Below are 25,318 nucleotides of genomic sequence, written 5' to 3'. Positions count from 1 at the left end.
ACTGATGTACCACGACACCCAGGTCTCTTTGCACCTCCCCTTTTCCTAATCTGTCACCATTCAGATAATAGTCTGTCTCTCTGTTTTTACCATGGCTTTATTGTGTTTAAAAAGAAGTAAAAAGGCACACCTTTAATAACACACACAGAATATTAATACCAATACACACTGAGGGGTACAACACATTGAATAAAATGTCAAAATACAGCCTGTGGGGAAAAGAATACAGCTTAAACTCTAAATGGGGTAAAGAGGAGAATGCAGATACATTTACACAAGTTATCTCAGCCTCCCCCCCCGGCTCCCAATTCCCCTAACTAACTAAGTTATAGCTCTGGGGTTTCAGGGGCCATGCTCACCAATCCCCTTTTGACAGTTCCAACTCCGGGATTCACCTTAGTTGTCCACGTTCTGTAGTCTGTACCCCTTGGACCAGCTTGTAGAGTGGAAAAATCTTCGGTTTTTCTTCGGTTTTGTCGGGTTGGTTCCGGTTGACTGTTTGGTTGGTTGCGATGGTCCACAACTTTCCGATAGTCGTTTTGACAGCCTGGTTGCTGTCGTGGTGCTGTCCTTCTGGGTTTTAGAGATTCCTTTCGCCGATGTTTCGGGGTCCCACTTTTCGAGGCTGGTGTAGAACTTACGCAACGAGACTGCTAACTTAATAGTGTCTCTAGAAGCACCCCTAACTGCCAGAGCAGGCCTTCAATTATACTAAAACAGGCTTCCTTATCTTTGCGCCAAATCAGTTCTTGGGCTTTGTTTAAACTGTTCTGTCCATTGATTTTCAAATGTCTCCTTTGTCGGTGTTTTTGGTGGGCTAGTCAGCAGCAACTTGATTAGGATGTGATAATGTGCTATCACTGGTTTTGCATTGTTTTAGGATTGTCCAGTTTCCTGACCATCTAGTTGGGCCCATGATTTCCATTGTGCTTGATTGGGTAATTTGATTATCTCTTAGGGGGTGAATTGGTGTTGCATAGTTCCCTCCAGACAATCTGGGATCCTTAATACACAAATTTATTTCACAGAGGTTAGCTCCACCTCCTGTATTCGGTAACTCTTTTTCGCAGCCAAAATGTTGTAGAATCTTAAAATTGATATGCTCCTTCCCATAGATGTTAAGGGGATCTCAGGCTTCTGTAATTTAGGTCCATTTTGAATTCCCTTTCCTATGAGTCCAAACACTGGGGGGGGGGGGGGTCTCCATTAATGCATCCCCCTTTTTCCCCTGCAGGCTTTGCCTGCCCCTTTAAACTCATTTTAAAAGTCCAGAAAGGGGTTCTTCTCCTCTGCAGGGGAAAGGTAGCAGGAATCTTTGCGAAATATTGGTAAATTCTACATCATAGCTTGGTTGGCAGTGAGAAGGGCCCTACCCGTCAGATCCTTCATGCACAGCCCGGGTTTCAGAGACACAGCACTCTGCCCCCGAGTTGGCTGTGGTGCGGACGAGACTGTCATCCACCTCCTTCGGGACTGCCCCTTTGCAAGGCAGGTCTGGAAGGAGATGCAGTGGTTGCTGTCGAGGCGCATCCAAGCAGCTCCGTAACACAGGACTCTGTGGTCTGCGGACTGTTCCCAGGGATGCACACCGAGACAGACATCATCTGCTGCTGGAGAGCCATCAACTCGGTGAAAGACGCACTTTGGTCTTCCCGAAACTTGCTGGTCTTCCAGAGCAAGGAGATATCCACGGCCGAGTGTTGCAGACTGGCGCAATCCAAGGTCCAGGAGTACGTGCTGAGGGACGCACTAAAGATTGGTGCAGTCGCCACAAAGGCACGGTGGGGAAGAGCCACAGTTTAAGGCCTTTCCGCCATGATAAACCCAGGGGATGGAATCAGACCCCCCTCGGGCTGTACTTGTTAATCTGCTTGTATACATAGAACACCATGTACTGAAAAACACCTGTGTTGTGCCATGTATAATGAACGTCTCTGCACTGTTTAGTAACTTGTAAAGAAATGTAAATGTATTCTCATCCATTCCGTGTACTGCTTTCATCTGCACAGTGCTATATCTAACATGATTCGTGATTGGCATTGAAATGTATCCTGGAATCTAATGTAAACCTGTTCTCATCTGCTCCATGGAATACCCTCCTTTGCACAGTACTACATGTAACGTGATTTACGGATTGTACTAAACTGTACCTTGAAATGAAATGCACGCTAGTGCATTGTATGGAACTGCTGTCAGCATCCAAACGAATTGTATGGAATTGCTGACCGCAAGGTACTGAACTATTTTCCAGTGTATTGTGAAAATTTTATATGAATAAAATATATTTTTGAAAAAATATATATTTAAGGCGGAGATAGACAGATTGTTGAGCGATAAGGGAGTAAAGGGTTATGGGGAGCTGAGTCACGATCAGATCATCCATGATCTTATTGAATTTCCAGCATTTTCTGTTTTTATTTCAGATTCCAGCATCCGCAGCATTTTGCTTTTGTGCCCTGAATATGAATTGGGAGACACCAGTCAACACTGGCTGATTGCACACTATAATTAGGAGGCAACAGATATCAAAAAAAGACAACAATTGGAAGAGGAAAGCGTAAACACTGCAGGAAAGAGCTAGAAATGCAAGATATACTTGCAAATAAATATGGGCAATGTGCCTCTGCTTTGTTCCACATTTATTTTACAGCTTTTTCATGTACCCTTTCCTGCCACTTAGATATGTCTCAATCACAAAAAAATAATAAAAGAAAATCAATCACCAAACAGTTTTCAACAACGTACAACACAGAAATCCTAAACTAACATGGAAATTATAAGTTGTAGAACAAACTTGAATCAATTCAGACTCCCCTTCATAACTCCTAAGACTGAAATTCTTTGAATCTACTGTTTACTTAAAATTCCCTCCAGCCTTAAATCATTGCAGTTTCAACACTGTCAATAGCCAAAACGGTTGAATATAAGTCAGAGGAAGTCATGATCAAATTATACAGCAGTCACACCTTGAGCATTGTGTCCAGTTTGGATTGCCGAGACACAAGAGAGACATTTGAATGCTGGGGGCAGTGCAGAGATTCACCATAAGGCAGATCACTGGTGTCAAGGGTGGGAGATATGAGAAAGTATTAGAGACTCTCGGGCTTTCAGCCTGGGAAGGAGGCATTTGCGGTGATTTTATGTAGTTATATAATATAGCAAATGGTATGGAAAATGAATAACTGCAATATTACTTTAAATTGAATTGTGGGAGTAGGGCAAGAGGACATAGGTCCAAGCCAATAAAACATAATTTTACGACTGATACCAAGAAGTTCTCCTTCATGCAGAGAGTGATCAACACTTGGAATAGAGTGGTGTAAGTACAAACCCTGGATACATTTAAGAAACAATTTGATGCTGCACTGGAGAAGTGGTTGTGAGGTGCTTCTAGATGAATAAACTAATGTGGTCCAAATGGTCTTCCTCATTTGTAATCAGTATAGATTATTACAATCTTAATCTGTTGGGTTAAAAATATCTTCATAGGCAGTCCCTCGAAATGAGGATGACTTGCTTCCACGCCAAAAAAGGATAAGTTCACAGGTGTTCCAATGAAGGATCTAAAACTCCAGGTCCTGAGCTACACCCTGAAAGGTGGAAGATGCCTGTGCGTGGATTTTTTTAATGTGTGGTGGCCGTTGCACACCAGCCACCACACGGGCTTGACAGAGCTAGGTCTTGGTCCAATGGCAAGGATTACCCAAGATGACTGGAGACCTGCTCTGCTGCACGAACCATATCGCAGTGTGGGCTGGCCCGTGCTGCCCCTGGGCCCCTGGCCCCGAACTCACGCCTCTCCTGGGCCCCGATCAAGTCCCTCCACAGTCTGTCGCCGCTCCTTTGCCCCGACCTCAAATATATACAGCGTGAGTCAAAGGCTGTCATTGGTTCAAGTTCTGTCCATGACTTTGCTCTTAAGGTCTATGACATAATTGGAACAGGTTGATCAAATTGCTACCTTATCGCTTACACCAGTTCCACCCAGTTATACATCTGCGACATTTTACATAAGTGTTTCCTGCAATACCTTGATGATGAAGAGTTTTTTCAAATGAACAGTCAACTATGCCAGGCTCTTTCCAATTGTCACTGGCTACTGAAATTTCAATCGGGAGATCTGGGTTAATGAATACAGCCGATAACAAAACCAAGTATACTGCTGACTTAATCACTCCTGTAGATCTGTCAATTATTGAAACAGCTGGTTGGGGCAGCCATGGGAAACTGTGACTAACAGTTAAATATACTAATTGTGAAATGGGCCTATCTTAAAAAGGTTTGTTGTTAACTTCAATACAGCAACCCAGCACTCAAACTAGTGTTCCAACTGATAGATCTTGGCTCTCACTCACCAAAATTCCATTCAGTCAGGACGTAGTGAACAACGGGGCAATTTTGTTTGGTATATATGTGTCTGGAGAGGTTACCGTATACTCAATGTTTATTTAATCAAACACTTTTTTCAGGTTGATCATGTGCGCTGGTGTAATAGAACCAGTTATTTTAGCGGTACCCTCCTGAGGGGGCACTTGTGAACTGGTCACTTTGTGGCATTGGAGCATCCAATGCCTTTTCACTGGTTCAGACAAAATACATCTGTTTACGTATTCACTCTGTGATGGAAAAGCCCTCCAAGCACAAGTTGCCGCTGAGGCAGACTCCCAAAAAATGTTGCTGTGTTTTTAAAATTTGGCAATCCACACATTACCGACGGTCAAATGACATTTCATTCTGCCATTTGTGAATTGATGGATAAAACAACATTATTCTTTATGACACTGCTCACCAATGGTGAGCGCCATTCAACTGCAGCAACCTTTCCATCCTATCAAATCTGATTTTCCCCAAAGCTCAGGAAATTTCTACTGGTGCGGAACATTAACTGCAGGCCTCCGACTGTGTCTGTGGTCAATCACACATAGATGAGCTATGCCAGTCAGCCTTAAACTCTTACGAGCAGCTACTTTTCTTAAGCGTCAATATTCTGGTATCTAAATGGCCACACCAATCTTACAAAACCAATGTAGTGAGTACTCAATTAAGCCTGTCAGCGCATCCATCTATACTGTCACTGTCCAGCCAACATTTGTTTGAACTCAATTTCAACTTCATTCATTGAAAGGATAATTTTGGGGAATTTGCTACCAATAGATGGGGAGAAATCTATACAAATCTAGAATATTATAAGTCCTTTACGTATGTATGCAATTCCAGTCCATCACACTTTGGACTTTTGCCTGATGCAAATTTCTGTGTAATACTTTAAAAAAATAAAGGATCAAGTCAGTCATTTGCAAAGCACAGAAAAACACTCAACGAACAAAAAATATTGGAGCCACAATGTCTGCAGGCTCGTAAATAGCTTTTCTACAAACAAAGCCAGAGTTTTTTTTTATTTCTAGCCTGATCAGCAATTAACCTTTCAATGAACATTAATTAGACTTTGCAGCCGAAAAGGAATATAAGCCTGTAATTTGGCAGCAGAATAACACGATGTGTTACAAGGTACAATGTTCCTGTCCTTACAAAACAGTATATCCCCTGACTTAGAATGAGCAGTGCCATGGGAGATTTGCAAGTGTATAAATTAAAGTATAACATGCATCCATAAAACTCGAAATTTTATATTTTGTTACAGATACAAAACAACCTTTTAAAAAAATACCAATCATTAAACTGAAGACTGACATTTACATGCAATTTGTTGACTTCTAATTGACCTGAAGAATTTACAGCTTTCAACAATTCTGCCTTATCCACAGTGTTGTGACAAGTGACTCTATCCTTCCCAGGAGGAGGAATGCTAAGATTCAGTTCCAATGTTAGAAATTAATTTAATTATCTCCACCAATGTTTGGGGCCTATTTGACAATCACACTGTTCGGATCTCCGTTTTTCTTTATTTGAATTGTGTGCGACCTTGGCAATGCTGCATTTATTGACCATCATTGTCGCCCTAAAAAGGTGATGGTGGACCTTCTTCTTCTACCACATGTGAACTAATGGAGAGTCTTTTCATATTGGGACTTGAAATTGAGTTAAGACTGTTAGTACCCTAACTACCAAAGCTGTTCCACCTCTGTGTTATTGTGTCAGCGCAACTTTCCTTGAAGAAGGGTTTTGCGCCAAAAGCAAGTTGTTTGAATAGCATGTGGTGCTGTGCACCAGGAGATATTATCTGCTTTGTCCAACCCTGGTGACTAGAATGCCGGTTTGAGGAAGCAACTTTCTGCTGCAAACTGTTCTAATCAGCCCTGTTGTACAGTAAACTATTTCATTTGGCATTTCTCTTAACATGTCAACAAAACAGTACTTGAATGTAGACCAAGTAACAGTCAGCTGTGCTAATTGGTGTTTTATTGGATATGACCACTGGCAACTTTAAAGGAGTTTGCAACATAGCTTCATAGCTTGCATATCCCCACTGGCATCTGGGAATCCCTGGCCCAAGACCGCCCCAAGTGGAGGAAGAGCATCCGGGAGGATGTTGAGCACCTCGAGTCTCATCGCCGAGAGCATGCAGAAACCAAGCGCAGACAGCAGAAGGAGCGTGTGGCAAACCAGACTCCCCACCCACCTTTTCCTTCAACCACTGTCTGTCCAGCCTATGACAGAGACTGTAATTCCCGTATTGGATTGTACCGTCACCTGAGAAGTCACTTTTAGATTGGAAGCAAGTCTTCCTCGATTTCGAGGGACTGCCTATGATGATGATCTCAGAAACATCTCAATGTCCTTCACACAGTGAATTACTATTTTGGAGTGTAGTGACTGGTGTTCTACAGACAAATACGACAACTATATTCCACATAGCAGGATCCCACAAACAGCAATGAGAGAATGATTACTTTCACTGTCTATTGAGAGAGGAACATTGGCTAGAACAGATAGATGGGTTCTCAGTTTAATGTCACATCCAAGGAATAGCACTTCCAACCATTTGATTGCACTGGAGTGCCAGTCCAGCTTATGTGCTCAAATCCTATATTAGGGCTTGTACACATAAACCCCTGATTTAAAGGGTGGCTGTTGGATACTTTCTCATTCTGTGTGCTTGTGGTTGCAACTGATTAACATTTCTTAACAATAAAAGCAAATCATTTCAAGTGCCAGCCAACAGCAATACCATTGAAATATTACCTCCCTGGGAAGATTCAGCTTTCCTCAGAGAATTACCAGAAGAACAGTGCAATCTCACAAAGAGATTCAGGAGCATACGTGGAGCGGTGGGATTACTCGTTTCTCCATTGCAAACTGAATGGATATGACTTTCAAAGAAAAATGGCTGCATATAGATTATTAGCACCATTCCAATAAAAACTGTATTAAAATTCTTCATTATTTTTATGGTGGCAATTGAAATCATCAATCATGAAACATATCCATTTAAGATGATATGTTATTTGACAAAAATGGTAACTGATCATGCTAGCTTAAACAACTGTTCTCTTCAAGGGAAATATGCTGAAAACAATGCGCTAAATTAAAACTGACAAAAAGTTAATAAAAGACATGTTTCTTTAGCGACAATGGCCTGGAAATTGGATTTTGCCCGAATTGGGGCATGGCCCTGGTGTAGCACACAGACTACACACCTAATGAGGCTGGCGGCAAATTGATCTGCCAGCCTCATTTGCTTATTGTCAGCAAGCTGCCGGTGCCAGTCACGGCCCCAGAGGAAACTCACCCATCCTGGGGCAGCAGGACAGACTGCAGTGGTTCAAGAAGGCGGTTCATCACCACCTCTCAAGGGAAATTAGGGGTGGGCAATAAATGCCGGCCTTGCTAGTGATGCCCACATCCCATGTATACTCCCTGTACACTCAATGTACAGTTACATAAGGCTACTGGATGTACCTTCACACTGTACATACTATGCTTATACCACCAGAGGGTGCAACTGGTGGAGATCTAGAGGTCACCTGTACACGACAGGTAACCAGGTATAAAAGGGAGCTCACCATACTGTACCCTCATTCAGGAGCTGCAATAAATGGACTAAGGTCACCACAGTTCAAGTACAATACCTTGCCTTGTGGAGTCATCACTAGAGTGCTTATAAACATAATAACTGGCAACGAGATTACAAATTTCCACGTGAAAATGGCTAACCTTGGCACGTTTCAACAATTCGTCGATGGGGAAGATTGGGAGGCCTTTGTGGAAAGGCTTGAACACTTCTTTATTGCGAACGACCTGGCGGGAGACAACCTGACCTCACTGGCTGATAAGCGCAGAGCTATCCTGCTCACAAGTTGTGGGCCCACCGTCAATGGCCTCGTCAGGGACTTGCTAGCCCCAGTGAAGACAACGACCAAAACATGTGTGGAGCTCGTAACGATGATACAGGAACAACTCAAACCTAAAGAGAGCATCCTCACAGCCAGACACCAGTTCTACGCCCATCGGCGGCCCGAAGGCCAAGAAATCGCAAAATATGCTGCAGACCTCAGACGATTGGCTGCACCATGTGATTTTGGTGACCACCTCACCGTAGCTCTGCGGGACATCTTCATTATTGGAATCGGCCACGAGGCCTACTCCACAAGCTGATGTCTACGGATACCACGGTCACCCTGCAGTAGGCAATTAACATGAGCCAGGCGTTCATGATCTCGGCCTGCGATTCCGACCGGATGTCTCACCCCCAGGACTCTAACCCGGCAAGTACTGTGAACCGACTGGTGCCTTTTAGAGGCAGGGCTGCTGCAAGCAGTCTCTCTCAGAGAAGAGAGAACAGAACCCCGAGTCCCACAATCCTGAGTCCGCCACATGGGGCCAATCGGCTAACCCTATGCTGGTGCTGTGGAGGAAATCACAGGGCCCACCAGTGCCGCTATAAAGACTATACATGCAAAAGCTGTAACACGAATGGCCGCCTCCAGCGAATGTGCAAGAGAAATTGTACTCACTGAGTCGATGAAGAGCTAGCCGATCATCCGGACTCCAGCGACAATGAAGAGAGAATCCATGAGGCAGCTCAGCCCCACGATGAGGTGTACGGAGTGTTTACCTGCACCACTGAGAGTTCCCCGTTGATAATGGAAGTCGAAATCAACGGGGTTCCAGTCACGGTGGAGGTGGACACAGAGGCGAGCCAGTCACTGATGAATCAGGTGGCCTTTGAGAAACTCTGGGACAATCCAGTCGAACGACCTAAAATGATCCCGATCCAAGTGAAGTTGCTCACCTATACAAACGACACCATCCCAGTCGTTGGTAGCGTGGATGTCCAGGTGTCCCATGACGGTGCGATGCACAAGTTACCTTTGTGGACGGTTGCTGCTGATAGTCCAACGATATTAGGAAGAAGATGGATGAAAAATATCCGTTGGAGATGGGAAACCTCCAACCTCCAGCGATCGACATCATCCGCGGCCCCGAAGTTGGATCCAGCACAGCACCTGAGAAACCAGCCGCTCAACTCGACTGTGTGGAGACGACCCAGACCGCTCAACCTGACTGCAAGATGATCCAGCCCAAACAACCCGACCTCACCTTCCAGGCTCCAATGGCAGGACTCCGGAGGAAGAAAATCGGCGCAGAAGGCAACTTCACTGCTTCCATGGCAGAACCTGGGGAGAAAAGGATCACCGCAGCCTACCTCGTAGTTCGGGCACCAAAGAAGATGGCGCCCGAACCACAAGGTGAAGCGCCTGAAGTAAAGATGGCGGCGGCCAGACCACGAGGGGCAGCGTTGATTGAGCAACACGTGATGCCGAGCAGTGAACTGGATTGGGGAAAAGATTGCAAGGCCCTCTTAAAGGAGACCGGCAACCCATCACAATTAAAGGGACAGTTCCAATCTTTATACAGCGATGCCGGTGATACATATGTAAGAGATGTGACTGACAAATTCAAGATTGTAAATGTAACTAACCATGATAAGTCAGGCGATTGTGGTCAGAACCAATGTATTGTGAGAGTAAATGAAGTGATGATGTGCGATGCCGGGTTCTACATGCATGCCGACAAAACCAAGGGCAATCTTCCGCCAGAAGCACCCAAGTCCAACGGGCTACCCGACCACATAGCCTGCGCCCCAGGGAACGTGGCCACACACAGAGGGAGCATACCAGCTGCAGGGCCAGCGATCAGCAGACGGCAAAGGCACCACGACCGGTACCCTGCCCCTGATCGGCTCTACCTCTCTGGCCACCAGGGCCAGTACCGGGAGCAAGAGGCTAGCACCCTCCAGTTTTCCCAATGGGACCTGGGATGACCAGGCTCCCACTATCGCTGAAGGGCAGCAAAGAGACACCGCAACCCTCAAAAGAGGACAGGGAGGCCACACACTCCTGTGGCTCTGCCCACCACTAGGCAACGGCAAAGGCCCGGAGACTCAGCCAGGTGAGCGATCCGAGCCCACCCAGCTGGCAGCGTCGCCATCAGACAACCTGGACACAATCTGGTCACTCTGAAACTAGCGTCCTCACGCACCTGCATCTACACAACCCAGGGGCAAGACTGTGATACGACGTATGTACCTTACCTGTAAAATGTACTGGTTCCACTGCTGCAGAACCCAAACAGTGATGTAATTAATCCTATGTATTTTTTGTTCTTTCTTTCTGTACATGTATGCACATGCAGGTGTTGAGCCACACACATGGTCTATGTATGGTGGAGGGGGGGTGGGGGGGGAAATGGATGTATGCAGCCATGGACACACATGGATCACACCCAGAACCCACTCAACCCCCACTGCAACCTCAAACCGTCCACTGCTGACCATTTCCCAATGTTGTGGCAATAAAGACTTGGGGGTCAACAGGGAGAGTTCCTAGCCAAAGCATAGGCAAGGTGCAAGGACTTTGGGCACGCAAGTCTAGGGCCAGAGCACACAATGCAAAGGCCAGTGGCACAAGACTTAGTGGAGAGTGAAGTTGTATAACGTAAGTATGCAGTTACATAAGACTACTGGATGTACGTTCACACTGTATGCTTGTACCACCAGAGGGTGCAACTGGTGGAGACCTAGGGATCACCTGCACACGACAGGAACCAGGTATAAAAGGGAGCTCATCATGCTGTACCCTCACTCAGGAGCTGCAATAAATGGACTAAGGTCACCACAGTTCAAGTACAATACCTTGCCTTGGGGAGTCATTACTGGCGGGCTTACAGACATAATACCGTGAACAAATATATTTTTAAAAAGCATCTAAGGAGAGTCCATACGTGGGGGAGAGGCAATCAGCAGGAGGACATGCGATCACGACCAGCGGCTTACGGATTAAATTTGGAGTCAGGGGGAGCACTCCTGATACTCTCAGCTCCACAATAAGGTAAGTAAAACAGTCCAAACTTACTGTTCCAGTGACAGCGCACCGTGGTCCCTCTAAGGATCGCTGGTTTGACTGCTAACCATGTGAAGAAAACGATTGCAGCACACGCCGTACTTGCTGCAGTCATTCACAACAGCATTTTGCAAAGCGGGCCTCAACCAGGCCCCCTATTTGCCCAATGCCTATTTCAAACACCTGTTCTGGACATCTACGGAGAACCCTTTACCAATATGGTGGGTGACATACTTCTGAAACAGAATGAGCGGCCAGAAGTGCATGGTCTGTCACTTTGGATCCTTAAACGTTCATTTTACACATGTAAAGCGGGCACAGTGCAAAAAGGTCAAATTTGGTCCTCCCACATAAAGTGAACTGGGTACACTGCACCATACATTGCTCCCCAGACACCAGAGTGGATGGACACCTTACATTAGTCTTTGGTGTGCTATTGGACCTGCATCGAAATCACCATCCATTATACCCCATTTAGAGAAGCAAATAGATAATGGATTCAGCTAATTAATACGATTGATAGAAGCATAACTCCCAGAGCCATCATGTAGGGGAAATAATCTAACTCTCACCTTCCAACGTTTCCCACTGTCTATAGCTGGTTTACACCCTCACACAGTGCTATCACTCTCAATCTACATTTAGAAAGGCAAGGATTAATTAGGGACCATCAGCATGGATTTGTTAAGGGAAGATCGTGTTTGAGTAACCTGATTGAATTTTTTGAGGAAGTAACCAGGAAGGTCGATGAGGATATATGGACTTTAGCAAAGCTTTTGATAAGGTCCCACATGGTAGACTGGTCATGAAGGTTAAACATAGAAACATAGAAAATAGGTGCAGGAGTAGGCCATTCGGCCCTTTGAGCCTGCACCACCATTCAATAGGATCATGGCTCATCATGCAACTTCAATACCCCGTTCCTGCTTTCTCTCCATACCCCTTGATCCCTTTAGGGCCTCAGCTAACTCACTTCTGAATGTATCTAACGAACTGCCTCAACAACTTTCTGTGGTGGAGAATTACACAGGTTCAAAATTCTCTGAGTGAAGAAGTTTCTCCTCATCTCGGTCGCAAATGGCTTACCCCTTATCCTTAGACTTTGACAACTCATTCTGGACTTCCCCAACATTGGGAACATTCTTCCTGGATCTAACCTGTCTAATCCCATCAGAATTTTATATGTTTCTATGAGATCCCCTCTCATTCTTCTAAATTCTAGTGAATATAAGCCCAGCCGATCCAGTCTTTCTTCATATGTCAATCCTGCCATCCTGGGAATCAGTCTGCTGAACATTCGCTGCACTCCCTCAATAGCAACAATGTCCTTCCTCAGATTAGGAAACCAAAACTGAACACAATATTCAAGGTGTGGCCTCACCAAGGCCCTGTACAACTGCAGTAAGACCTCCCTGCTCCTATACTCAATTCCTCTCACTATGAAGGCCAACATACCATTTGCCTTCTTCATCGCCTGCTGTACCTGCATGCCAACTTTCAATGACTGATTTACCATGACACCCAGGTCTCGTTGCACCTCCCCTTTTCATAATCTGTCACCATTCAGATAATATTCTGCCTTTCTGTTTTTGCCACCAAAGTGGATAACCTCACATTTATTTACATTATACTGCATCTGCCAAGCATTTGCCCACTCACCTAACCTGTCCCATTTACCCTGCAGCTTCTTAAGCATCCTCCTCACAGCTCACACTGTCACCCAGCTTAGTGTCATCTGCAAACTTGGAGATATTACATTCAATTCCTTCGTCTAAATCATTAATGTATATTGTAAATAGCTGGGGTCATAGCACTGTACCTTGCGGTACCCCACTAGTCACTGCCTGCCATTCTGAAAAGGACCCGTTTATTCTGACTCTCTGCTTTCCTGTCTGTCAACCAGTTCGCTATCCACGTCAATACATTATCCCCAATACCATGCGCTTTGATTTTGCACACTAATCTCTTGTGTGGGACCTTTTCAAAAGCCTTTTGAAAGTCCAAATACACCACATAAGAACATAAGAATTAGGAAAAGGAGTAGGCCATCTAGCCCCTCGAGCCTGCTCCGCCATTCAACAAGATCATGGCTGATCTGGCCGTGGACTCAGCTCCACTTACCCGCCCACTCCCCGTAACGCTTAATTCCCTTATTGGTTAAAAATCTATCTACCTGTGACTTGAATACATTCAATGAGCTAGCCTCAACTGCTTCCTTGGGCAGAGAATTCCACAGATTCACAACCCTCTGGGAGAAGAAATTCCTTCTCAACTCAGTTTTAAATTGGCTCCCCCGTATTTTGAAGCTGTGCCCCCTAGTTCTAGTCTCCCCAATCAGTGGAAACAACCTCTCTGCCTCTATCTTGTCGATCCCTTTCATTATTTTAAATGTTTCTATAAGATCACCCCTCATCCTTCTGAACTCCAACGAGAAAAGACCCAGTCTACTCAATCTATCATCATAAGGTAACCCCCTCATCTCCGGAATCAGCCTAGTGAATCGTCTCTGTACCCCCTCCAAAGCTAGTATATCCTTCCTTAAGTAAGGTGAGCAAAACTGCACGCAGTACTCCAGGTGCGGCCTCACCAATACCCTATACAGTTGCAGAAGGACCTCCCTGCTTTTGTACTCCATCCCTCTTGCAATGAAGGCCAACATTCCATTCACCTTCCTGATTACTTGCTGCACCTGCAAACTAACTTTTTGGGATTCATGCACAAGGATCCCCGGGGCTGGACGGGCTGACCGTGGAGTTCCACAGGGCGTTCTGGGACGTCCTGGGGAGCGACTACGCGCGGGTCCTGGGGGAAAGTCTGGCGACCGGGGAGATGCCCCTCTCTTGGCGCAGGGCAGTCATCGTCCTGCTGCCTAAGAAGGGCGATCTCCGCCTCCTTAAGAACTGGCGCCCGGTCTCCCTCCTCAGCACGGACTACAAAATCTTCGCCAGGGCGATGTCTGCTCGCCTCGGTGCCGTGCTGGACCACATGATCCACCCTGACCAGTCATACACGGTCCCGGGCCGGACAATCCACGATAACATCCATCTGGTCCGGGACCTCATCCATTGTTCCCAGGAGGCTGGTCTGTCGGTCGCCTTCCTATCCCTCGACCAAGAGAAGGCGTTCGACAGGGTGGATCACGACTATCTGCTCGGAACTCTGCGCGCTTTCGGGTTCGGGACGCATTTCGTCGCCCGGATCCGACTTTTGTACGCCGCCGCGGAGTGTCTGATTAAGGTTAACGGGTCCTTGACGGCGCCCCTTCGCTTTAGGAGAGGGGTGCGCCAGGGATGCCCCATGTCCGGCCAGTTACACGCCGTTTGCGTGGAGCCTTTCCTGCGCCTCTTGCGGACGAGGTTGACGGGACTGGCTCTGCAAGGGCCGGGCGTGGAGGTCGTCCTCTCGGCTTACGCCGATGACGTGCTCCTCGCGATAGAGGATCCCGCTGACCTGCGGAGGATGCGTGAGTGCCAGGAGATTTACTCGGCCGCGTCCTCCGCCAGGATCAACTGGGAGAAATGTTCCGGACTCCTGCTGGGTCAGTGGCGGGTGGACTCCCTGCCGGAGGAGCTCAGGCCTTTTGCCTGGAGCACAACCCATCTCCTCTATCTGGGAGTCTACCTTAGCCCCGACGAGGGAGCCTGGCCGGCGAACTGGCAGGAGCTGGAGGCCAAGGTCGCCGCTCGCCTAGGGCGCTGGACAGGACTGCTCCAAGTGCTGTCCTACAGGGGTCGAGCGCTAGTCATAAACCAGCTGGTGGCCGCAATGCTGTGGTACCGGCTGGTCACTTTGACCCCTCCCCCTGCGTTTGTCGCCAAGATACAGAAGAAGCTGGTGGACTTCTTCTGGAACAACAGGAAGCACTGGGTCTCTGCCGCGGTCTTGAGTCTCCCGCTTGAGGAGGGCGGTCAGTCGTTGGTGTGCGTCAGCGCCCAGCTCGCGACTTTCCGTCTTCAGACCCTGCAGAGATACCTTTACGTCGAGCCCCCTCCTAGGTGGTGCGCTCTGGCGAGGTATTTCTTCCGCCAGCAGCTCGACCTCAATTATGACACGCAGCTCCTGTTTGTGAACTTGGGGGGTGCCAGGACCGCCCTCCGGGAGCTGCCTGTCTTTTACAGGGAACTCATCAGGGTCTGGAACAAAGTCTCCACCAAGCGCAGCTCTCCGCCGGCTGGAGTGGCGGCCGTCCTGCAGGAGCCGCTGCTCGGGAATCCGTACCTCCACGGCCGAGGCTTCATGTGGCGGTCGGAAGAGAGGGCTGTGGCTGGTGAGGTGACCAGGGTCAGGGACCTGCTCGATGGCGGAGGAGCGGGCTGGATGGCGCCAGACACGCTGGCGCGGCGCCTAAACTCTGCCAACGTCCGCCACGCGGCCGATGCCATCGAGTCGCTAAAAACAGCTCTGGGCCCTGACTCCGTTAGGTGCATCGAGGAGGCTCAAGCACGTGGGGAGATCCCGTCCGAACTGACCCCCGTCCGGACGGAATTCCTCATCGGCGCCAAACCCCGGAACCTCCCTCGGGGGCCGGCGCCTCACAACTTGAGCCGCCTCGGGGAAATCCCCTCCGTGCCTTTCAGTTCCGCGCGGAGGGGTTTCCTGTACGGGCTGCTCCTGCACACCCTCAACTTTGCCATCCTCGCCGGCCGTCCGGACACGCCATGGCGTACCATCTTGCCGTCCGGAGGAGGCGGGGGTCCCCGATGGAGGGCACTCTACGCAGGGGTCCTCCCACTATTCATCGGGGACTTGGCCTGGAGGGTGGTGCACGGAGCAGTGCCGTGCAACAAATTTTTAAGCCGGTTCACGGACTCCCAGGCCGCCTGCAATTTCTGCGGTCTGGAGGAGTCCGTGTTCCATGTTTTTATTGAGTGCACAAGGTTGCAGCCCCTGTTCCATTATTTGAAGGGGCTGCTCCTGAAATTCTGGCTGCACTTCAGTCCCACTCTCCTGATCTTTGGGCACCCTGTGCGGAGGGGAGCGGGTAGGTCCGAAGGCCTCCTCGTAGGACTGCTCCTGGGCACGGCCAAGGGTGCCATCAGCCGGTCCAGGCAGCGGGCGGTCGAGGGGGTCGTTCAACCTGACTGCCTGCCTCTCTTCCGCTCTTACATCCGGTCCAGGGTGTCCTTGGAGATGGAGCACGCGGTGTCCACCGGTACGCTCGCGGCCTTCCGCAAGAGGTGGGCACCGGAGGGACTGGAGTGCATCATCACGCCCGGCAACCAAATTTTAATTTGATTTTACGTTTTAAAGATAATTTGTTTTAATTGCCGGTGCTTTTAGTGTCCCCTTCCCTTTTATAGGGGGCACTGGGGAAAAATTGTGATTTTAGTGCCCAAAAAAAAAGAAAAAAAAAAAGAAAAAACACAAAAAAAAAAGGGGGGGGGAAAAAAGGGCCTTGTAAATGTCTGGAGTGTCACCCAGGTCGGGTGGCACCGTTTAATGTTTTATGTTTTGCAGGTGAACTCCAAAAAGAGTTTCATGCACAAGGACCCCCAGGTCCCTCTGCACTGCAGCATGTTGTAATTTCTCCCCATTCAAATAATATTCCCTTTTACTGTTTTTTTTCCCAAGGTGGATGACCTCACACTTTCCGACATTGTATTCCATCTGCCAAACCTTAGCCCATTCGCTTTGCCTATCTAAATCTCTTTAAAGCCTCTCTGTGTCCTCTACACAACCCACTTTCCCACTAATCTTTGTGTCATCTGCAAATTTTGTTACACTACACTCTGTCCCCTCTTCCAGGTCATCTATGTATATTGTAAACAGTTGTGGTCCCAGCACCGATCCCTGTGGCACACCACTAACCACTGATTTCCAACCGGAAAAGGACCCATTTATCCCGACTCTCTGCTTTCTGTTAGCCAGCCAATTCTCTATCCATGCTCATACATTTCCTCTGACTCCGCGTACCTTTATCTTCTGCAGTAACCTTTTGTGTGGCACCTTATCGAATACCTTTTGAAAATCTAAATACACCACATCCATCGGTACACCTCTATCCACCATGCTCGTTATATCCTCAAAGAATTCCAGTAAATTAGTTAAACATGATTTCCCCTTCATGAATCCATGCTGCGTCTGCTTGATTGCACTATTCCTATCTAGATGTCCCGCTATTTCTTCCTTAATGATAGTTTCAAGCATTTTCCCCACTACAGATGTTAAACTAACCAGCCTATAGTTACATGCCTTTTGTCTGCCCCCTTTTTTAAACAGAGGCATTACATTAGCTGCTTTCCAATCCGCTGGTACCTCTCCAGAGTCCAGAGAATTTTGGTAGATTATAACGAATGCATCTGCTATAACTTCCGCCACCTCTTTTAATACCCTGGGATGCATTTCATCAGGACCAGGGGACTTGTCTACCTTGAGTCCCATTAGCCTGTCCAGCACTACCCCCCCCTAGTGATCGTGATTGTCTCAAGGTCCTCCCTTCCCACATTCCTGTGACCAGCAACTTTTGGCACGGTTTTTGTGTCTTCCACTGTGAAGACCGAAGCAAAATAATTGTTTAAGGTCTCAGCCATTTCCACATTTCCCATTATTAAATCCCCCTTCTCATCTTCTAAGGGATCAACATTTACTTTAGTCACTCTTTTCTGTTTTATATATCTGTAAAAGCTTTTACTATCCGTTTTAATGTTTTGCGCAAGTTTACCTTCGTAATCTATCTTTCCCTTCTTCGTCATTCTTTGCTGTCGTTTAAAATTTTCCCAATCTTTTATTTTCCCACTAACCTTGGCCACCTTATACGCATGGTTTTTACTTTGATACTCTCCTTTGTTTCCTTGGTTATCCACGGCTGGTTATCCCTTCTCTTACCACCCTTCTTTTTCACTGGAATATATTTTTGTTGAGCACTATGAAAGAGCTCCTTAAAAGTCCTCCACTGTTCCTCAATTGTGCCACCATTTAGTCTGTGTTTCCAGTCTACTTTAGCCAACTCTGCCCTCATCCCACTGTAGTCCCATTTGTTCAAGCATAATACGCTCGTTTGAGACACTACTTCCTCACCCTCAATCTGTATTACAAATTACAAATCGGGAAGAATGTTCCCGATGTTGGGGAAGTCCAGAACCAGGGGACATAGTCTAAGGATATGGGGTAAGCCATTTAGGACTGAGATGAGAAGAAACTTCTTCACTCAGAAAGTTGTTAACCTGTGGAATTCCCTACCGCAGAGAGTTGTTGATGCCAGTTCATTGGATATATTCAAGAGGGAGTTAGATATGGATCTTATGGCTAAAGGGATCAAGGGCTATGGAGAGAAAGCAGGAAAGGGGTACTGAGGTGAATGATCAGCCATGATCTAATTGAATAGTGGTGCAGGCTCGAAGGACCGAATGGCCTACTCCTGCACCTATTTTCTGTTTCTATGTTTCATCCATGTGATCTTTAAATGTCTGCCATTGCCTATCCACCATCAACCCTTTAAGTATCATTCGCCAGTCTATTCTAGCCAATTCATGTCTCATCCCATTGAAGTTACCTTTCTTTAAGTTCAGGACCCTAGTCTCTGAATTAACTGTGTCACTCTCCATCTTGATGAAGAATTCCACCATATTATGTTCACTCTTCCCCAAGAGGTCACGCACAACAAGATTGCTAATTAATCCTCTCTCATTTTTGAGGATGTTTCCAGTAAAGTGGACAAAGGAGAACCAGTTGATGTGGTATATTTGGACTTTCAGAAGGCTTTCGACAAGGTCCCACACAAGAGATTAATGTGCAAAGTTAAAGCACATGGGATTGAGGGTAGTGTGCTGACATGGATTGAGAACTGGTTGTCAGACAGGAAGCAAAGAGTAGGAGTAAATGGGTACTTTTCAGAATGGCAGGCAGTGACTAGTGGGGTACCGCAAGGTTCTGTGCTGGGGCCCCAGCTGTTTACATTGTACATTAATGATTTAGACGAGGGGATTAAATGTAGTATCTCCAAATTTGCGGATGACACTAAGTTGGGTGGCAGTGTGAGCTGCGAGGAGGATGCTATGAGGCTGCAGAGTGACTTGGATAGGTTAGGTGAGTGGGCAAATGCATGGCAGATGAAGTATAATGTGGATAAATGTGAGGTTATCCACTTTGGTGGTAAAAACAGAGAGACAGACTATTATCTGAATGGTGACACATTAGGAAAAGGGAAGGTGCAACGAGACCTGGGTGTCATGGTACATCAGTCATTGAAGGTTGGCATGCAGGTACAGCAGGCGGTTAAGAAAGCAAATGGCATGTTGGCCTTCATAGGGAGGGGATTTGAGTACAGGGGCAGGGAGGTGTTGCTACAGTTGTACAGGGCCTTGGTGAGGCCACACCTGGAGTATTGTGTACAATTTTGGTCTCCTAACTTGAGGAAGGACATTCTTGCTATTGAGGGAGTGCAGCGAAGATTCACCAGACTGATTCCCGGGATGGTGGGACTGACCTATCAAGAAAGACTGGATCAACTGGGCTTGTATTCACTGGAGTTCAGAAGAATGAGAGAGGACCTCATAGAAACGTTTAAAATCCTGACGGGTTTAGACAGGTTAGATGCAGGAAGAATGTTCCCAATGTTGGGGAAGTCCAGAACCAGGGGTCACAGTCTAAGGATAAGGGGTAAGCCATTTAGGACTGAGATGAGGAGAGACTTCTTCACCCAGAGAGTGGTGAACCTGTGGAATTCTCTGCCACAGAAAGTGGTTGGGGCCAATTCACTAAATATATTCAAAAGGGAGTTAGATGAAGTCCTTACTACTCAGGGGATCAAGGGGTATGGCGAGAAAGCAGGAAGGGGGTACTGAAGTTTCATGTTCAGCCATGAACTCATTGAATGGCGGTGCAGGCTAGAAGGGCTGAATGGCCTGCTCCTGCACCTATTTTCTATGTTTCTATGCTTCTATTACACAACACCCAGTCTAGGATGGCCAGCTTTCTAGTTGGTTCCTCGACATATTGGTCTCGAAAACCATCCCGAATACACTCCAGGAAATCCTCCTCCACTGTATTGCTACCAGTTTGGTTAGCCCAATCTATATGTAGATTACAGTCGTCCATGATAATTGCTGTACTTTTATTGCACACATCCCTAATTTCCTGTTTGATGCCATCCCCAACCTCACTACTACTGTTTGGTGGTCAGTACACAACTCCCACTCGCGTTTTCTGCCCTTTGGTGTTCCGCAGCTCTACTCATACAGATTCCACATCATCCAAGCTAATGTCCTTCCTTACTATTGCGTTAATCTCCTCTTTAACCAGCAATGCTACCCCACCTCCTTTTCCTTTCTGTCTATCCTTCCTGAATATTGAATACCCCTAGATGTTGAGTTCCCAGCCTTGGTCACCTTGGAGCTACGTTTCCATAATCCGAATTACATCATATCCGTTAACAGCTACCTGCGCAGTTAATTCATCCCCCTTATTATGAATGCTCCATGCATTGAGACACAGAGCCTTCAGGCTTGTTTTTTTTTTAACATTCTTTGTCCTTTTAGAATTATGTTGTAATGCGGCCCTTTTTGATTTTTGCCTTTGATTTCTCTGCCCTCCACTTTTACTTATCTCCTTTCAACCTTTTGCTTCTGCCCCCATTTTACTTCCCTCTGTCTCCCTGCATAGATTCCCATCCCCCTGCCATATTAATTTAAGCCCTCCCTAACAGCACAAGCAAACACTCCCCCTAGGATATCGGTTCTGGTCCTGCCCAGGTGCAGACCGTCCGGTTTGTACTGGTCCCACCTCCCCCAGAACCTTTTCCAATGTGCAGGAATTTGAATCTCTCCCTCTTGCACCATTCCTCAAGCCATGTATTCATCTAAACTATCCTGCTATTTCTACTCTGACTAGCACGTGGCACTGGTAGCAATCCTGAGATTACTACCTTTGAGTTCCTACTTTTTAATTTAACTCCTAGCTCCCTAAATTCAGCTTGTAGGACCTCATCCCATTTTTTACCTATATTGTTGGTACCTATATGCACCACGGCAACTGGCTGTTCACCCTCCCCCTCCAGAATGCCCTGCAGCTGCTCCGAGACATCCTTGACCCTTGTGCCAGGGAGGCAACATACCATCCTGGAGTCTTGATTGCGGCCGCAGAAACGCCTATCTATTCCTCTTACAATAGAATCCCCTACCACTATAGCTCTCCCACTCTTTTCCCTGCCCTCCTGTGCAGCAGAGCCACCCATGGTGCCATGAACTTGCTGCTGCTGCTGCCTCCCCCTGATGAGCCATCTTCCCCAACAGTACCCAAAACGGTATATCTGTTGTGAGGGAGATGACCGCAGGGAACCCCTGCACTACCTTCCTTCCACTGCTCTTCCTGCTGGTTACCCATTCCCTATCTGCCTGTGTAACCTTTACCTGCGGTGCGACCAACTCACTATACATGCTATTCACGATATCCTCAGCATCGCGGATGCTCCAGAGTGAATCCACCCGCAGCTCCAGTGCCGCAATGCAGTCTGTCAGGAGCTGCAGCTGGACACACTTCCTGCACAAATAGTAGTCAGGGACACTGGAAGCAACCCTGATTTCCCACATAGCTCAGGAGGAGCATGACACGGGTCTGGGCTCTCCTGCCATGACTTAACCCTTAACTTAACTTAATTTGGCCCATGGGATCCAAGGCAAAGTGGCAAGTTGGATTCAAAATTGGCTTATAGATAGGGAGCAAAGGGTAATGGTTGATGGATGTTTTTGTAACCGGAAGGATGTTTCCAGTGGGGTTACGCAGGGCTCAGTACTGGGTCCCTTGCTTTTTGTGGTATACATCAATGATCTAGATTGGAATATAGGGAGTTTGCAGATGACACTAAAATTGGCTGTGTGGTTGATAATGAAGAGGAAAGTCATGGACTGCAGGAGGATATCAATCTATTGGTCAGGTGGGCAGAAAAGTGGCAAATGGAATTTATTTCGGAGAAGTGTGAGGTAATACACTTGGGGAGGGCTAATAAGGAAAGGGTATACACATTAAACAGTAGGCCACTTAAAAGTGTAGATGAACAAAGGGACCTTGGAATGCTTGTCCACAGATCCTTGAAAGTAGCAGGCCAGGTGGATAAGGTGGTTAAGAAGGCGAGGTTATGCTTAAATTGTATAATACATTGGTTAGGCCACAGCTGGAGTATTACGTGCAGTTCTGATCGCCATATTATAGGAAGGACGTGATTGACGAGAGGGTGCAGAGGAGATTTACAGGATGCTGCCTGGAATGGAGAATCTTAACAATGAGGACAGTTTGGATAGGCTGGGTTTGCTCTCATTGGAACAGAGGAGGCTGAGGGGAGATCTCATTGAGGTGTATAAAATTTTGAGAGGCCTGGATATAGTGGATAGCAAGGGCCTATTTCTCTTGATGGAGGGGTCAATTATGAAGGGGCATAGGTTTAAGGTGGTTGGTGGAAGGTCAGAGGGGATTTGAGGGGAGGCTACTTCACGCAGAGGGTTGTGGGGGTCTGGAACTCACTGCCTGGAAGGGTGGTGGATGCAGAAACCACATTTAAAAGGTGCTTGGATGGGCACTTGAAGTGACCTCGAGCTGGTAAGTGAGATTAGACTGGATAACCTCTTGTTGGCTGGCGTAGATACTGCAGGGAATCGAATACGGCCAGCATGATCTCCTAGATTAGTTTTGATTGCCTGGATGGGTCAGAGAGGAATTTTCCCAGATTTTTTTCCCCAATTAGCCTGGGTTTTTATCTGTTTTTTTGCCTCTCCCAGGAGATCACATGGCTCCGGTTGGGGTGGAGTGTAGAATGTTGCGGTGCAAGGCGTGTCGCAGTTGTGTGGGGCGGACTGGTTGGGCCAGATGCTCTTTATCTTTCCGCCATTGTTTATTGTGCATAGGTTTATATGCAACCTTCAGGGCTGCTGATCGAGGGCCGTGTGGCTCTTTGTTGGCTGGCGCAGACACGATGGGCCGAAATGGCCTTCTTCTGCGCTGTAGATTCCTATGTTTCTAACCATGGCTGGTATCTAGGAGCGGCTAAAGAAGTTTGGCATTAAAAAAAAATCTTTTTTTAAAAGGGCTAAATGTATCATATACAATCAGGGGCTGATAAGGTGCATGATGACACAATTGAGCCCTTTTGTCTATTGTATGGCCACAAAAGGCAGCTATGCAATGCCCAGTGAAAGATTCCTCTGTTTATAGAAACCTAATCAATATTCATTACAAACATCAAATGCAATGCGTTTTTTTTTCTCAAAGTACTGTTCTTAAACTTGTTCATTTAACAATAGATTAGTTGCAGACTACCTATGAACTGGGCCTACAGTAACTTGACAAGTCTAAACTGTTCCATAAATTAATAGTTTTCCCATTATCATGCGCTTTTAGGTGAATTAATCTATACTTGTCCAAATACATCATTTAAATAATCATTCCCATAAAAATCTGGACTATTTCCTAGCTTTTGTCAGTTTAATCTGCTGCCTTTTTGATATTTGTTTTAACAGGTTGATAAAATTGTTCCAAAGCTTAGCCTAGTTAAATCTAAAATAGGTTCAGATCACCATGTATATTTTTTTTAATTTCCCACAAAACTGTTGTGCACTGTATTACTTGCTTTAATGTATATGTACAGATCCAGTTCTCATAACAATTGCTACATAAAATAGAATTTGACAAGGACAGCTGTTAGCATGCTACTTAGTGATAGCCTGAGCCAGTAATGATATTAGGGCCTATTTTACTTTAAATCAAATATCCATCCAACTCAAGGTTTATTTGCTCTATTTACTTTGGTAAAATTGAGATTTAAACCACTGGTTTTGACGGCCTGTTCCCTTACCTTTCATGTTCAAATTCCTGCATTTTCTGCCGTCCTGATTCATGTCCTTGTCTTTTACAAAGCTTTCCTTTATCCCTTCTGTTGTCTCTGTGCTCTGGGCTGAATCAGACTGGTGCATTTGTAGCAGTCACAGTGTGGTCATGCAGCCTGCCGTGCACTGGCCCCTTGTTTCATCCAGGATTTTGTTGTACGAAAGCAGAACCTCTGGGCTGAGTCATTTGCTTCAATCAAACACTTACCCTTTACTGTTCCTTTCATTTTCCACAAATCCAATATTTAGCTTGTATTTCAAGGAGCTATTTTTTACTCAAGCAGCTGGAGATTTTCAGGTTTATAAAGCCGCACTCTTTAAATTATTGTTATTTATAGAAGTTCCCCAAGCATGTGAGGCATGTGTTATTTCTGGACTGTATAAGTAAGCATCTTTGCAAAAGGAGGGGCTGTCGCTCTTCCAAGCTAATCAGTTAAAGCTGCATTGTCACTAAGTAATTATTTTAAAATTTTAAAACACTTCCTAAAATAATCCTAATCTGAACTAGAAAATGATTTCAAATCCCTTTCTTCTATAATATAACACTTCTTGTATAGGTTTATCGTTAGTGATTAATTCACTCGTGCGTCTGCCTGCTTGCTGTTGGATTGGATCCTGCGGTCTAGTATGTCCAGATAGTAAAAGGACTGCTGCAAAAATAAACAAATATTGGGGACGAAATTGCCCCGCGCCCCGTTTAGGGCACACAATTCAAATTAAATAAAAATGTATCGCCCGGCAAAAGCGGAACCTGAATGACACGGAATTGGGGTCCGGGCGGTATCTGTGGGGCGGTAGCGGGGCGAGAGGGGGCAGACGCGCGGCGATGTCACTCAGCGGCGCGCTGACCACATCACGCTGACGCCTCGCAACATCCCTCCCCTTCTCTTAAAGGGGAGGGACACCGCGATCCAAGCAGACGCTTACGTGGTGCCCACTGGGCTACCAGACAGGGTTTCGGCCAGGCCGGTGGCCGCCATTGTTGTGCCAACTGCAATGTCGGCCAACAATAAAAAAAAGAGATGGCGGCCGCGGAGCAAGGCCCTCCCCTTTAAGGGCAACTGGTGCGCCCCAGCAACCATAGCTTTATGGCATCGCCCCGCGCCAACCTCGCTCCCACGGGACAATTTACCCCGCGGGGCACAAAGGGGTCGGCACAGGCGATAAGGGGTCAGCATGCATGGCGATTGTCTTGTGTGCCGC

The 25,318-nt window shown here is 46.7% G+C and overlaps 1 protein-coding gene across 1 annotated transcript in view; it reads right to left on the bottom strand.

Annotated features, from left to right (window-relative positions):
* Positions 1-24,209, bottom strand: part of tmem117 (transmembrane protein 117) — a 408,913-nt gene extending 384,704 nt beyond the window's left edge. Inside the window, exon 1 of the mRNA XM_070901596.1 lies at positions 24,085-24,209. Coding sequence (XP_070757697.1) covers positions 24,085-24,202 — 118 coding nt within the window. The 5' untranslated portion in view covers positions 24,203-24,209. The remainder of the gene's footprint in view (positions 1-24,084) is intronic.
* Between the last annotated feature and the right edge of the window lie 1,109 nt (positions 24,210-25,318).

This window comes from Pristiophorus japonicus, chromosome 15, assembly GCF_044704955.1.
Source record: "Pristiophorus japonicus isolate sPriJap1 chromosome 15, sPriJap1.hap1, whole genome shotgun sequence".
Taxonomy (NCBI): domain Eukaryota; kingdom Metazoa; phylum Chordata; class Chondrichthyes; family Pristiophoridae; genus Pristiophorus; species Pristiophorus japonicus.
This window is presented reverse-complemented; position numbering and strand designations above follow the sequence as displayed.